This window comes from Ascidiella aspersa, chromosome 3 (genome assembly GCF_963924565.1).
Source record: "Ascidiella aspersa chromosome 3, kaAscAspe10.2, whole genome shotgun sequence".
NCBI lineage: Eukaryota > Metazoa > Chordata > Ascidiacea > Phlebobranchia > Ascidiidae > Ascidiella > Ascidiella aspersa.
Genome location: NC_139449.1, coordinates 33,588,259 through 33,603,926, shown reverse-complemented (window position 1 = coordinate 33,603,926; position 15,668 = coordinate 33,588,259). Strand labels below are relative to the sequence as shown.

The following is a 15,668-nucleotide window of genomic DNA, read 5'->3' as shown; positions in this document are numbered from 1 at the left end:
ACTTTCCTCGCTCTAGCATTTCACAAAAAGGTCACGAAGAGCTGCGTTGACCTTTAGTTAGTGGTATTTTGAGGTAGCTCTGTTTAAAAAGCTCAAATATTCGAACGAATTTGTTGAACTACCGTACTGTTGTTAATTCAGTATCAATTGCTTAAGCCTACTTCAATTTGTCTTTCAGTGTTGCCTATTGGGTGTAACATTAATAAAATTGCTGCATTTGTCTGAGAAAATCTCTTTGATTTGTGATTTGTCTCATAATTATAACTAACGTAACTAGATCTTGCCAAGTTAACGATAAATAAATTAGCCTACACAACAGTGTTTATGGGAAATCCCCATAAAATTGACAATTGCTGCCGCACCAAAATGCTGAGTCACCGATGTACAGCTTGTGGAGTTTCTGTTTTGAAAATCTTTTCGTGAATCTTTTATAAATTGTCTTAAGGAAAACTAAGTAAAAGATGAACAAAAACACAAGAGCAAAGCAATAGTGATTGCATGACAAACTACTTATCAAAATTAAAATTGTAAAGAGAATGAATACAACACTTGGCTTTCCCACACCCAACTAACGTGTACACAAATTTCTTTAGAAAAATATTGGGTGTGCACCTTCCACAGAATGTAATTGGCATCCTGAGATGTAGAATGCACCATATTGAAAAGCACTATTCTACACCAGCACCGTATGTCATTTGTGTAATAAAATCAAGACGTAAGTATTACACAACTTTAGAAACACTGTTTTAGGATCAGCGTCATGAATAATATTTAAAAAATAAGGTTGTTTTACACTTAAATATGACCATGATGTTTTTTCAATCAAATAAGAAAAACAATAAATTAATAAGAAACAGAAATGTTGCCATGCCTCTACTATAACACGTATATATAATTAACTATATTACATATCGGGGTATTATTGTACTTTTAATACTTTACTATTTTATTATTTTCTAAATTAAAGGTAAACATATTTTTAATTTAGAACCATTGCCAATCCTGATCAGGATAACTGAATTCATTGAGCATTTCCGAAGGCATCTTCTGTACTACATATATGGGTGCTGTTTTCGATGGCCGATACTACTCTGGATGGACTTCACATAGCACACATTGTGTATATGTACGTTTCAGTTTTAAACAGATTAAGAATGTTAGCTATGTTTGTTTGAAATATTTTTAATGAATTAATAAGTACGCAAATAATTTACACCTTGTCTAAATGTTAACATCTTAAGTACAAACAAATATTCTCAATATTTTCTATAGCAAGTTAAATAGTTTACTTAAATCTATTAGCTTGGTCTAGAATCCTATCACTTTTTTACAGTAATAAAATAAGTTGTTAAAAGTGGAATTCCAAGAAAGAAAGAAATACGGAAGAATAAATATAAAGCTAATACTTGACCCACCCAAACGTTAACTCACACCCTAACCAATACAAATATTGTTAGCAATATAAACCCGCGGACGAAAAAATGGTAGAATTTTAGACCAGCACCAATCTATGGTTTACACCACAAATGAAGTTTTATTTGGGTTAAAAAACATTTCATAGATGCTTTGTTTCAATTAAGAAACTTTTTTTTAAGCTTTTTATTAAGCTTTTTATTATTTTTTTGTTCTTTTAAGATGTTTTTTTCTGTTTTGCAGTTTATACAAATTTTCACTACCTGATTCTGATGGATCTTGAAGATCACAATCTGATCTAATTGCTTTCTTCACTTGAACTTCATTCATCCCTTTTAACAAATGCTACTTTCTAAGCGACATCAAAATGCTTGGTAATGTTATTTCCAAAAGCAGCAAAAATAACCATGTTTACCACTGGCAATAACAAATCAACTTTTTATGAAATATTTGCATTTAATAATATTCTTGCTACACTAGTATAATTTTAAACAAAATAAAATATTAAAATTGCAAACTGAATTATTTAAAAGTCATTTTTAATGTAACACATTCCATGTTAAAGTTCGAAATTTTTAATATTTGTGCTTTATAAACATTATCAAGGTTATTTTACAGCTGATTGTGTGATTTATTAAAAACATTCTGTAGGAGGTTATTACTCAAATTTTTTTCTTTCGTTTAATTTGTATATAAATTTCACTTCAGTTGTAAACCTGTCTAGGTACGGTTTTCACATTGGCCCTTAATTTCACGATTGAAAAATATTCCTTATTTATCTCAGTTCTGATCGATTTATTGTTGATTTTTAAATGCCCTTAGTAACTGGGTAATACTCAAACATGTAACAAGTATAACTCTGTTTTTAAGCTTTTTTCTTAATCTATATTGATTTTATATGTTTTTGATTTTTTTAATAATTATACTACTAATTTTCTTTGTTTATGTATTTTACTTACAGGAACTGACGATGCCAGAAAAGGTTGAAATATACATTCCTTTAACAAATGTCTGATGCTGATTTTACTCTGGTTTTTTAAATTTGAATTTTATTGTTGAAGTATAACTCATTGTTATTAATGTGCAAGTAGTTTTTCTGCACAATTGCCTAATATTTTTTAATGTGTTTTTGTGTTGTAACATTTACCGAAGTACGTAAACGAATTCGCCATATATTTGTAAAGGTCATTAGCCTACGACGTTGGCATGTTTGATTGTACAAATTTTCTCCTATTAAAATTCGTGTACGATTAAACTTGCGCAAAGGTCCGTGAGGCGAAGTTCCGCAAGGGTACGGAACGTATACGCACGTCGCAGACCGTAGACTTCAGCTGCACGTGGAGAGGTGCCGCCTCTCGCTCATCCAGCAAACCTTCAAGAGCTGTAATCAGCACTTTAAGAGGAGATGCGGCTCCACGCAACCAATGGATGTGTTCAGGGTAAGATTCTAACTGCTCCAAGCATGTTTAGGCGGTTGGAACTTTGGTATTACTATAACCTCACTCGGAAGCCATTAATCATTTATTTACGTTGTATAATCGACATAAAAACGCAAAGCACTTTACTGTCCAACATGCGATGAACTAGTGGCTAAAAATGCCACATTTTTTGTGATGTCATATATTACAAAGCATAATGTTCTTTGATTGTCGGTGTTAGTTTGATGTTTTAATACGACAAAGTGGGACGGGCAATTTGTTGTTGAGATTTCCATGATTAAACATGCCAATACTAGATCTTTGTGATGGATTTGTTGCAATGACCCAACAAACTGCTTGAGCCGATGCTCTTGGATATCCCGGATACCAACGCACGTAAACACTTCCACCAGTTGAACTTCGCAGCTCTCCATTCTGTGCAGATAAAATGTAGAATTCCGATTTTGATAACTTGTGTCTTGTACATTCAGTGTATTTATGGTTTTTAAAACTGCTGTTTGCTTAAAACTCAAATGATAAGCTAATGCAATACGGATTTATATTTTACCTCTATTTGAAATGTAAGTTTATGTAATGCCGATAACAATGTAAAGCCACCCACCTCGTATCTTGACGCCAACCAAACCTCGACCATACTGTACGTTGGATGGTCCACATACAAGTTCCATGCTCGCTGAATGTACAAATACAGCGCCTCGTACAATTCCTCACTTTCAATATCAACCAGAGTTCCGTTGTGAAACTGACAAAGATTTTCTGCTGCAACTTTGCCTTTACCGTCCTTATGGGATGCAACAGTTTGTGGAAGCCAGAAGCAAGATCCGTTGAATACGACGCCAGGACACAGCGATATTTCTAAACCATAAAAAAAATATATCCTACTTACTAAACCAAAATTAAATAAATATATATTTCGGATTATCAAAATACCTTTTTATCTAAATTCCATCCAAATTGCTAAAAAATCTAACCTTTAGTTTTCTTGGAAATTTTTTTTTCAATCCAGTTCCAATCAATGGTTGGTTGTGGTCCTGTTGGGCCAATCGGGCCAGCTAAGCCCCTCGGGCCTCTCCGGCCTGGAGGTCCTGGACTTCCCCTCATGGGTGTTGAGTTCCCTCCGGTGCTGAATTGTTGCATCTCGAACAAGCTTCCAATTGGTTTGCACACCAAAAAGTCGTTGGACTGAACTTGTCCGTAGGCGAGCGAATTGCAAGCTTGCAGCAAAACTAGAAATGCAGCGCAAAATTGAATCATCCTTCTATTGTTGTAGCTTCTTATCTTCCTTGAGATTGCCTTCGAGGTTGTGTGTCGGTGCTGTAATTCGCCGTACTTTTATAGACTTTGGAAAGACAGGTTTCGTTGATATACGCAGCCTTACTAGGCGAACACTCTATTTATGGTTCATGTCAGCTGAAGTTGGTTTGCTCGCATTTGAAAGTTGTTTTGCTCGCGTTGTGAAACGGTTTGCACTTATAAGGTTACAGAATATGGATTTGCCTACGTCAGAACATTGTTGTACTTATGGAGCCTTATTTGTCGAAGGTTCTGTTGAGTCAATTTCACCTGGCGCAAGTTTCTGCAGTTTCATGAAATGCTGACAAACATATGAGCACATGCATTGGCATTCACATCAGGCCTTGTTGTACAAATTCCATTAAAATTACTTTATAGTGTCAAAGCATTCGTAATTCTAAAGAATTCCATTTATTCAATCACGTCTCGTTCTTTGGTCGCCACTGTTAATAAAATGGCATGGATATACATTTTGCGATAAATAACTCCATACCCCTTCCGCCATATAAATCCAACAGATTAATTGTTGTCTCTTGCTCGTCACAATGTATTTGTCAAACCAACATAATCAAACTTAATCCACGATAGTATTCAGATAATACGGTGAAATAACATTTTGTAGGAAGATGGAACCTGCTTTTGTGATCTGCTGCATCGGAAAAGCTACCAGGGATGACTGTCACAAGTTAACATACACTAAATTTAAGTCACTGTTTAACATTTTGGACATTGTCGAAGAAAAAGGGAAGTGGTTTTGTGGAGAGCTGGGTTAAGAGGAAATAACCACTCTGCTAAGACTGTATGTAAGCATCACCATGCGATGTTTTACGAGTGTTTTAAAAGAAAAAAATTTCTTGCTAAAATTTGGAAAGGAAGAATTTAAAAACAAAACCGGCATGCAAATAGAGATTAAATTATTGCAACGTTGTTTTTACTTTTATAGTTTTTAAGCAAGCTACATGCCAAGATGTTTACAGGCTGAGTAAATATAATATCTATAGACTAATTTGCAATCTGCGGCCTAAATCACTATTACATATTTTCATTTAATCTGATTTCGCATTCGTAAAAAAGCCACATCAGGGTTTGTATTATGCAGGGCAATGATACCAGGTAAAAATGCGATTTGGTTTTCAAAAATCGGAATAATCGCTAAACGGATCGATCTACCAAAGTAACCTCGAAAGGTAGAATCTTTACTGTTTGAATACCTAATTTTTGTTAGCCCGGGGTCTATGTTGCATTAATTTTCTTCCGTTAAAATTAGCGCTAAATTTTTGATCGTGTTCAGATCCGACTCAAAATGAATCTTTTTATTGATTTTGCTTCCATCAGTCTTAGCTGTTGACATTGTTCACTTAAATATGCGCAACTGCGCAATTGCGCAGCCGCAGCAGACAACTTGCGCAGTAAAATTTGCTTTTGCGCACTTACATCATTCTCAAATTGAAACTAAAACATCTTCACTTTTTTGTAACAAAAGTTTAAGGATTTCCCATTGGCCATATTTCGTTGATGTTTTCAGCTAAAAGCAAGTAAACAAATCAAATCCGCATTGAAGATTGTGACGCAAGCTTAAAGAAAAAAATGAGTTTTAAAAAGTGCCGAACACAACAGTGGAGTGTTACAATAGTTGGGGTTCATGAAACCAAAATGAATTTTTTTGGACGTAAATTTTCAACCCAATTTACCAAATGCAATTTTTACACGATTTCTGTGCAGATACAGTTGTGGGATCAACATAATGACCCTCCCAAATTGACAAAATCATTTTGATAAATGCAAATGAGCGAATAGTTCGTGATTCTTGATTGTGCTTAAACAAAGGCATCACGCATCCTATTTTTCAAAATTAGAGATTTTGTCAATTTAACCCAAATATTCGGATATTTTATCGCGCGACCGCTTTGTTGCCATACACTTAATATATTTAACTCGATTGCAGTTGCACATACAAGCTTATTGAGAATATTTGTTTCACGACGTTACGCTTTGTGGAGTAATCTTTTTCACGCCTTGCCCAATACAAAAACATTTATCTGCCGCAGGCTCCTGCCAACACATCCTTAAATATTCTTGCGCACTACAAAAACACTGCTGGGAGGATATTCAAAATCTCGGCATATGTAAGGACATTAAATAATTAGGTTTGCACTAAAACAGCTGTCTCTTATTTGTAATTTATTTGAATTTTTATAAGACTGACAAGGAACGGTTTTAATTTCATTATTGAAAACTGTTGCTAAATTCATATTATATAATACATACTCGGACGAGTAGCAAGTATAACTCGTCGTCATTACTCTGCATAGTAATTACTATGTGTTCATCCTGCTTTATTTCCAAATGTTTGTTATTAAGAATTATAACATTTACAATCCATATTCGCCACAGAATCCGTTACTGAGGAGAAGTTCCGCAAGGTTACGGAACGTATACGCACGTCGACCTTCAGCTGCACGTGGAAAAGTGCCGCCTCTCTCTCATCCAGCAAACCTTCAAGAGCTTACATCAGCACTTTAAGAGGAGATGCGGCTCCACGCAACCAATGGCTGTGCTCAGGGTGACATCTCAAACGAAAGCCATTAATTGTTTATTTACATTGTATTATCAACATAACAACGCAAACACTTACAACGTTCAAAGCACTTCATGCAATAATAAATGCCATATTTTTCTGAGATCTCATATATTACAAAGCAAAATGTTCTTTGATCGTCAAGTTAGCTTTATGAAGGCGACAAAGTGGGACGGGTTATTTGTAGTTGAAATTTTCTGAATTATACATGTCAATTTTAGTTCCACTTAATGGATTTGTTGCAACCTACCAAAAGACTACTTGACCCGAACCTAACGGACGTTATGGATGCCAGCGCACGTAAACACTTTCACCAGTTGAACTTCGTAGCTCTCCATTCTGTGCAGATAAAATGTAGAATTGCGATTTTGATAGCTAAAAGTTGAAAAGCGCGTAAAAATGTTTTTCAAAAGCGCGCAAATATTTATGCACATTGCACAAGCTTCCTCATGAATATATATATCATGTTTGGGCTATAAAGCAAAGGTGTTTGCGCATTATTTGCTTTCAAAATAAAAACAATTAAAACAATAATTCTGCTCTGCATGTAGAGTTGTTCCTTATTCCTGTCCTGATGCAATCCTCTAAAGTTAACGTCTGTGAATGCCGAATGGTTGTCTACTTCGTCTATACATATCAATTTAATTTACTCAATCGGGTGTAGTAATTTCAATACATAACAATTAACTGTTTGTCAGAAATACCGTACCCCTACCACCATAAGAAATCAATATTTACGCCTAATTTTCTTTATATGAGCATTTTACCGAAGTAAAACATATTTTATATTAGTTGCTCTTATGTTTTAGCCAGGAAATAATAGCAAGCTGTACAAACGTTTTGCAGAATTTCATTCTAGCAGTTCTAATTAGCAAAAATAATATATCACGATCAGAGACTGTATTCAATAAAGTGTTTTGAAGAGAGCAGCAATTTACCACATGAAGTGTTTGATCTAAACGAGCCAGGCAGAAGAACGAAGTTGCTAGGACACAGCTATAGCTGAAGCCCTCTTGTCCTTTAAGCGTCTTCCTTCGCTTGAAGGGCTCCTCCCTGGCACGTCATCGCCTTCCTCAAGAAAGAGCACGATCTCCATGCATCCTCTGGTCGCCCACCTCTGCAAGAGGGAACGGGGAGACTGGAGCAGACAAGTAGAGGAGGTGGCGTGGTGCGATTTTAATTACCTAATGTTGGTGTATTTTGGGGAAAGTTGAATTTTATAAATCAAGTTGATGTTTTATGTTTTTCGTCGCCATTAATGATACAACAAATTTATTCTGTAGAACCAATTTCCCCCATACGAACACGCCTTTCAAAGGGCTTTCATTATTTGCGTTTAATAAAACAATATGTTTTTTCTAATCGCTGTTTTATAAAGGTCATTTTAAAAGTCAGGCTAGGTATGGTTATTTTACAACTGCGACTTTTAAATTACTAGGTAGCCTAATTATCTAACGTAAAACTAATTTAATTCAATTTAAGAGATTTTAATTTTCACTTTTTTGTCCAAAATTGCTGACTCAAAATATGTGTCTATTTATTAATTACTTCGATATGCGCGTATCACAACCGGAACGATATTTGAAGTTGTAACTAGTAAATTTTATTGTTTGTGCTCAATGAATGTGTTTTTTTTAACTTTTATTCGATTTTTTTGATATTTTTATTACAAAAACGATTCTTTTTAGATTGAAAATGCTGCGTTGGATTGCAAACCGTAGGAAAAATACACAAATTAATTTGGTATTGGTACAGCGCTGGTATGAAAACATATCATATTATATCGGATGTCAACTTCGATACGATAATATCATACATCACTTGCTTTGTGTATATCCAGACTTGAATTTGTACGAATAGCAATCAGTAAACTTCTTGGTTGTTCACAAGGTGACGGTGGTGGCACCTAATAAGTTGGCACCTAATAAGTTGGCACCTCGCAGGCAGTGGCAACTTACAGGTGTCCAAGTGTGGGTTCTTCTTGCAAGCCGCACAGCTCCCCAGGCGGCCTGGCCTATATACGAACATATAAGGAAAACAGGGATTTTGAATAAAAATGACTTTGCTTGTTCTAGGATTTCACCAAAAGGTCACGCATCATGAGATCGATATATTTTCAGAAGCTTAAATATCCGAACGAATTTGTTTACCTGGTGTTATTTGTTCAGTGTCAAAAGCTTTAAAAGTCTACTTCAATGTGCCGTTCAGTGTGGCCTATTGGGTGCTATACAATAAAACTGCAGCTTTGTTTTATAATTATAACTCCCGTAGCCAGATCTTGTAAAGCTAACGAAAAATAAATTACACAGCATAGTTCATGGGAAATCCCCATAAAATTGACAATCGCTGCAAAACCAAAATGCTGAGTCACCGATCTATAGCTTCGTGGAGTTTCTGTTTTGAAAATGTTTTTCGTGAAATCCAAATTCAAATTGTAAACTGGGAGAATAAATACAACACTTGACCTCCGTACCCAACAAACGTGCACACAATCTCCTTCAGAAAAATATCGGGTGTGCACCTTCCACAGAGTGTAGATTGGCACCCTGAGGTGTACAATGCACCATATTGAAAAGTACTGTTTTACACCAGCGCCATATGTCATTTGTGTAATACAAATACATCCAAGTAAGTATTACACAAATTTAGAAACACTGTTACTGTTTTAGAATCAGCGTCATGAATAATGTTTTAAAAATAAGGCTGTTTTACACTTAAATATGATCATGCTGTTTTTCCATTAAATAAGAAAAACAATAAATTGGTAAGAAACAGAAATGTTACCATGCCTCTACTATAACACGTATATATAATTAACTATATTACATATCGGGGTATTATTGTAAAATATTTTACTATTTTATTAACTTTTAAATTAAAGGTAAACATATTTTTAATTTAGAAAGATTGCCAATCCTGATCAGGATAACTGATTTCATTGAGCATTTCCGAAGGCAACTTGTGTACTACATATATGGGTGCTGTTTTTGTTGGCCAATACTACTCTAGATGGACTTCACATAGTACACATTGTGTATATGTACGTTTCAGTTTTAAACAGATTAAGAATGTTAGCTATGTTTGTTTAAAATATTTTTAATGAATTAATAAGTACGCAAATAATTTACACCTTGTCTAAATGTTATCATCTTAAGTACAAACAAATATTGTCAATATTTTCTATAGCAAGTTAAATAGTTTACTTTAATCTATTAGCTTGGTCTAGAATCCTATCACTTTTTTACAGTAATAAAATAAGTTGTTAAAAGTGGAATTCCAAGAAAGAAAGAAATACGGAGAATAAATATAAAGCTAATACTTGACCCACCCAAACCCAAACGTTAACTCACACCCTAACCAATACAAATATTGTTAGCAATATAAACCCACGGACGAAAAAAATGGTATAATTTTAGACCAGCACCAATCTATGGTTTACCCAACAAATGAAGTTTTATTTAGGTTAAAAAACATTTTATAGATGCTTTGTTTCAATTAAGAAACTTTTTCTTAAGCTTTTTGTTATTTTTTTGTTGTTTTAAGATGTTTTCTGTTTTACAGTTTATACAAATTTTCACTACCTGATTCTGATGGATGTCGAAGATCACAATCTTATCTAATTACTTTACTCAGTTGAACTTCATTCATCCGTTTTAACAAATGCGACTTTGTAAGGGAAGTCAAAATGATTGGTAATGTTATTTCCAAAAGCAGCAAAAATAACCATGTTTACCACTGGCAATAACAAATCAACTATCTATCAAATATTTTCATTTAATAATATTCTTTCTACACTGAGATAATTTAGTGAAAATAAAATATTAAAATTGCAACTGAATTATTTAAAAGTCATTTTTAACTATAAGTAACATATTCAATGTTAAAGTTCGATTTTTTTAATATTTGTATTTTATAAACATTTATACATGCATAATTAGTATTTAATCAAAACATGTCTAGATGTGGTTTTCACATTGCCCGGAAAACGGCTTGTAATTTCACAACAAAAAATATTCCTTATTTATCTCAGTTCTAAACGATTTATTGTAGATTTTTAAATGTCCGTATCAGTAACTGGGTAATACTCGAACATGTAACAAGTATAACTCTGTTTTTAAGCTTTTTACTTACTCTTTACTAATTTTATATGTTTTTGGGTTTTTATTAGTTATATTACTTTTTTTCTTAGTATATCTATTTTGTTAAAGGAACTGACGATTTTAGAAAATGTTGAAATATACATTCCTTTAACAAATGTCTGATGCTGATTTTACTCAGGTTTTTAAACTTTGGGTTTTATTGTTGTAGTATAACTCATTGTTATTAATGTGCAAGTTTTTTTCTGCACAATTGCCTAAAATTTTTAATGTGTTGTAACATTTACCGAAGTACGTAAGTAAATTCGCTATATATTTGTAAAAGGTCATTATATTTGTAAAGGTCATTACGACGTCGGCATGTATGATTGTACAAATTTTCTACTTAGTAACATTCGTGTACAATAACGTGCCCAAAGGTCCGACGGGCGGAATTCCGCAAGGGTACGGAGCGTATACACACGTCGCAGACCGTCGACCTTCAGCTGCACGTGGAGAGGTGCCGCCTCTCTCTCATCCAGCAAACCTTCAAGAGCTTGAATCAGCACTTTAAGAGGAGATGCGGCTCCACGCAACCAATGGCTGTGCTTAGGGTGAGATTCTAAACTGCTCTGAGCATGATTATGCAGATGGTACTTTACTAATTACTATAACCTGAATCGAAAGCCATTTATGATATATTTACATTGTATAATCAACATAATAACGCACACACTTAACGGTCCAAGCACTTTGCTGCTTAACATGCGATACGCAAGTGACTGTTAATGCTACAGTTTTGTGATGTCATATATTACAAAGCAAAATGTTCTTTCATCGTCAATGTTATGATGTCTTAACACGACAAAGTGGGACGGGCCATTTGTTGTTGAGATCTCCATAATTAAACATACCAATTCTAGATCCTTGTAATGGATTTGTAGCAATAGTCCAAATCATTGCTTGAACCGAACCTGATGGATATCCCAGATACCAACGCACGTAAACACTTCCACCAGTTGAACTTCGTAGATCTCCATTCTGTGCAGATAAAAAGTAGAATTACGATTTTGATAGCTTGTGTCTTTTACATTCAGTGTATTGTAGGGCAGTGTTCTCCAACCTGTTGGGGTTGCCTCAAATTTTTGTGGGGTCGCCAAAACTCACCATATTCCGGCTCTTTTACTATTTACGTATTTCTTTACAATGACGTCACACTGATAAACGTGACTGAGTGCATCTTCTACATAAAAATGATTTTAGGCTCTTAAGAGCTGCTCAATCAGCTAACTTGACATTTAAGAAAAAAATAGTTTCTAAGATTTAGATCAGCGAGTGTCGGACTTTCGCAAATTGTTTTATTGTGAAATTCTTTTGTTGAGTTTTAAAAAAACTGGATTTTCAAAATGTCAAATTTTGTCATTAACCTTAGGCATCGTGGTTTGCATTTATAAGATTTAGGCTTTATATTCCTAATGATGAAAATGGATGCAGCAAAACGCATTTCGTATAACTTGTTTAAAGTAAAAATTTTCACGTTTTCAGCGAATATTTACTTTTGGACTTCGATGCAATCAACGTCCCGACTTCAGACTCTGTTTAATTAGATCAGGGGTGTCCATCATAAGGCACGCGTGCCAAATGCGGCACGCGACCTAATAAAAAATGGCACGCAATCCACCCCGAAATACAGCCAACTGTCAAAAAAGTTAAATTTGTTAAACAGCCAATTGTCATTGTTTATTCCCAAATATAAAACAATCCTAACAATTACAACAACAAACAATTACTCTGATATTACAACATTACACTGTTTGTTATTTTTTGTATAAAAGCGCTTTTAATCTTAGAAAAAATAGTTGCTAAACTTTGGCACGGGAAGAAGTAGTAAGATAAAAATTGGCATGTCGGCATGTTTGAGTTGACACCCCTGAATTAGATTATTAAATGATAAATGATACTGATTAGTCTGTTTTCAACCACATGGTGTGCGAAGTGGGATTCAACGCAATAAGCATATTAAAAAACGAAACATCGTAATCGCTTGGAAGTAGAGCATGACATGCGGTTATGCTTATACAAAGTGAAGCCGCGTTTGCAAAACAATAGTGGATACTGCGCAGGCGCTACCATAACACTGGATGTGATATATTTTTGAAACAAATTTTTCGTGTGTTAAATACAAATTCAGTTGTTAAATATAACTTCCCCAAAGCAATCTTTTTTTGCACATGTGTACCCACAGTTCTCTGGAATTGTGTATAATTCACGCATATTCGCTCGTGTTACTTTGTTGGAACTATTGAAAATATTTTTATATTGACATCTGAAAACAATATGGGGTCGCAATGTAAATTCCGATTTTATTTTTGTTAAACTTGGAACGCTTTTCAAAAGGTTGGAGACCACTGTTGTAGAGTATTTAAAACTGCTGTTTGCTTTAAAATAAAAGCAAATGCATTACGGATATGTATTTTTCTTCGGGTGAAAATGTAAATTTATGTATTGCCGACCAAAGTAAAAGCAACCCACCTCGTATCTTGACGCCAACCAAACTTGCAAGAAGTTTTGATTTGGGTAGTCCACATACAAGTTCCATGCACGCTGGATGTACAAATACAGCGCTTCGTACATTTCCTCGCTTTCAATATCAACCATAGTTCCGTTGTGAAACTGACAAAGTCTTTCTGCTGCAACTTTGCCCTTTCCGTCCTTATAAGATGCAACGGTTTGTGGAAGCCAGAAACAAGATCCGTTGAATACAACGCCAGGACACTGCGACCATTCTGAAACATAAAAGGTATACTTAACATTATTATATTAATAATTATATTAATATATATTTCAAATTATCCAAATAACTTTGACTAAAAAATCTAACCTTTGATTTTCTCGGCAATTTTTTTTTCAATCCTTTTCCAATCAACATTTGGTTGTGGACCTGTAGGGCCAATCGGGCCAGCTAAGCCCCTCGGGCCTCTCCGGCCTGGAGGTCCTGGACTTCCTCTCATGGGTGTTGAGTTACTTCCGGTGCTTGATTGTTGCATCTCGAACAAGCTGCCAATTGGTTTGCACACCAAGAAGTCGTTGGACTGAACTTGTCCGTAGGCGACTGAACTGCAGGCTTGCAGCAAAACTAGAAATGCAGCGCAAAATTGAAGCATTCTTCCGTTGTTGTAGTTTCTCCTTAAGATTGCCTTGAGGTTGTGTCGGTGCTCAGCAGGTTCGCGGTTCTTTTATAGACTTTGGAAAGACAGGATTCATTCGTATACTCAACCTTATTTGGCGAACTCTCTATTTATGGTTCATGTCAGCTGAAGTTGTTTTGCTCGCATTTGAAAGTTGTTTTGATCGCGTTGTGAAACGGTTTGCACTTATAAGGTTACGGAATGTGCATTTCCATATGTCAGATCGTCGTTTTACACATGGAGCCTTATTTGTCGAATTCCCAAGTTTGGGTCAAGTTCACCTGAGGCATGTTCTGCAGTTTAATAAAAAGCTGACAAACATTTGATCACATATATTGATCACATTCACAGCAAAGATGTTTGCGCAATGTTTGCTTTTAACACGCAGAACCAATTAACAACCAATTGGTCTCGCAAGTAGCGTATATTGTTGGCTTTGTTGTACCGTACAAATGCCATTAAAACTAACCGAACTTTGTATTGTCAGCATTAGGGTGTATCTTTATAGATTCCCATACCATCGGCGGCAGGTTTTATCCAGTCGATCACTGCTCCACTGACGCCTATATTAACAAATAAAACTCCTAGTTAAAAACATGAGAAACAGAATTGAATCTATTCAAATAAGAAACTGACGATGCCACTTGGCGAAATATTTTTTCCTTCTAAACAAAAGTCTAATCCGGTTTTACTCATGTTTCTAACTATGAGTTTTACTTTTATTGTCAGTGCATTGGTAATCCTTCAACAGAAATTCCATGAATTCAATCGCGTCACGTAGGCCTACTTTGGTTGCCACTGTTAATAAAATGGCATCGATATACATTTTGCGATAAATAACGCCATACCTATTCCGCCATATAAATCCAATAGGTGAAATCACATTTGGCAGTCAATTGAACGTTACTAATTACTTTTATAGTTTTTAAGCAAGCTGCATGGCCAAGTTTTTTTTTAGATTGTGTAAATATAATATCAATGCTTTGCATGCTGTGGCCTAAATCACTACTACATACTGTATGTAGGCCTATATTTTTGGTTCTATTGACCTTAAAATTGGCTATTTTTTAAGAGGTTTAGTGCTGTTACGTCAAAAGTTTTAGGTTTTTGTAGTTTGGCGGTTCTGAATGCAGTATCTCAACCCAAGTTACGCTTGGATGAGCATGGCGCGGTTCTGCAAACCACACGTAGGCTACTACCGAGGAAGAACAATACTGTATAAAATTTTGTGAGCCAATTGAATTGTAAGATTTTCTTGGTACGTTTTTCTCAGCCTCGCTATTAAATCGGCTTGCTGACGTTAAATATTTTCGGTCGGTTGGCACAAGCCTCCTAGGCCTACACCAGGTCTGCGGAGTCTGTTAAAAATAACCCGAGTCCGACTTCGACTATACAGCTTGTATTTTACCCATTTACCCAACTAACTTAGGGTAGATAATCTACAATCCACTCATATGGGTGTCATAATTGATTCACAAACAATACAAGGTTTACAAATATTTCTCGATTTTGTTTTACACTTTTACAATTAACATTTTGCCGCCTTTGGACTCGGGTAGTTTTAAGTTGTCTTACTCGAGTCCCGAATTCGACTACAGCAAAACAAACTAACTTCGTCTAGTTCGACTCCGCAGCCCTGGCTTACTCACACTTATAACGTTGTAAGCGCGCCCCTCGAATT

At 35.1% G+C, this 15,668-nt stretch overlaps 4 protein-coding genes across 6 annotated transcripts in view; 1 reads left to right on the top strand and 3 right to left on the bottom strand.

Moving 5' to 3' along the window:
* The window catches only part of LOC146162608 (uncharacterized), an 88,748-nt gene that overhangs the window by 39,844 nt on the left and 33,236 nt on the right, over positions 1-15,668 (bottom strand). The gene's annotated exons all lie outside the window — the stretch shown is intronic.
* On the top strand, positions 996-13,715 carry LOC146162614 (E3 ubiquitin-protein ligase UBR5-like). 3 transcript variants are annotated; one of them, XM_083383509.1, is made up of 4 exons: positions 996-1,126; positions 1,657-1,787; positions 2,375-2,444; positions 11,240-13,715. In XM_083383509.1, exons 3-4 carry the CDS (start codon positions 2,421-2,423, stop codon positions 11,423-11,425), a joined length of 210 nt encoding a protein of 69 aa, XP_083239635.1. In that variant the 5' UTR covers positions 996-1,126; positions 1,657-1,787; positions 2,375-2,420; the 3' UTR covers positions 11,426-13,715. The 3 variants fall into 3 exon arrangements, with proteins under 3 accessions (XP_083239635.1, XP_083239636.1, XP_083239637.1); XM_083383510.1 differs by lacking the exons at positions 996-1,126; positions 1,657-1,787 and having other exon boundaries at positions 2,264-2,444; XM_083383511.1 differs by lacking the exons at positions 996-1,126; positions 1,657-1,787; positions 2,375-2,444 and adding an exon at positions 10,953-11,001.
* Positions 2,923-4,129, bottom strand: LOC146162615 (uncharacterized). Its single transcript, XM_083383504.1, has 3 exons — positions 3,824-4,129; positions 3,454-3,707; positions 2,923-3,266 (listed from the first exon to the last, which is right to left on the bottom strand). The coding sequence occupies exons 1-3, from the start codon at positions 4,104-4,106 to the stop codon at positions 3,069-3,071; spliced, it is 735 nt and encodes a 244-aa protein (XP_083239630.1). The 5' UTR covers positions 4,107-4,129; the 3' UTR covers positions 2,923-3,068.
* Positions 11,555-13,963, bottom strand: LOC146162613 (uncharacterized). The gene is made up of 3 exons (XM_083383557.1): positions 13,681-13,963; positions 13,332-13,585; positions 11,555-11,840 (listed from the first exon to the last, which is right to left on the bottom strand). The coding sequence occupies exons 1-3, from the start codon at positions 13,961-13,963 to the stop codon at positions 11,646-11,648; spliced, it is 732 nt and encodes a 243-aa protein (XP_083239683.1). The 3' UTR covers positions 11,555-11,645.

Excerpts from the sequence above, each read along its gene's own strand:
- LOC146162615 (XM_083383504.1), bottom strand. The coding sequence starts at position 4,106 with ATGATTCAATTTTGCGCTGCATTTCTAGTTTTGCTGCAAGCTTGCAAT. Across the intron at positions 3,708-3,823 it reads AATTTCCAAGAAAACTAAAG|AAATATCGCTGTGTCCTGGC; the intron begins GTTAGATTTTTT and ends TTTATGGTTTAG. Across the intron at positions 3,267-3,453 it reads GGTTGGCGTCAAGATACGAG|AATGGAGAGCTGCGAAGTTC; the intron begins GTGGGTGGCTTT and ends TTATCTGCACAG.
- LOC146162613 (XM_083383557.1), bottom strand. The coding sequence starts at position 13,963 with ATGCTTCAATTTTGCGCTGCATTTCTAGTTTTGCTGCAAGCCTGCAGT. Across the intron at positions 13,586-13,680 it reads AATTGCCGAGAAAATCAAAG|AATGGTCGCAGTGTCCTGGC; the intron begins GTTAGATTTTTT and ends TTTATGTTTCAG. Across the intron at positions 11,841-13,331 it reads GGTTGGCGTCAAGATACGAG|AATGGAGATCTACGAAGTTC; the intron begins GTGGGTTGCTTT and ends TTATCTGCACAG.
- LOC146162614 (XM_083383509.1), top strand. The coding sequence starts at position 2,421 with ATGTCTGATGCTGATTTTACTCTG. Across the intron at positions 2,445-11,239 it reads CTGATGCTGATTTTACTCTG|GTCCGACGGGCGGAATTCCG; the intron begins GTTTTTTAAATT and ends ACGTGCCCAAAG.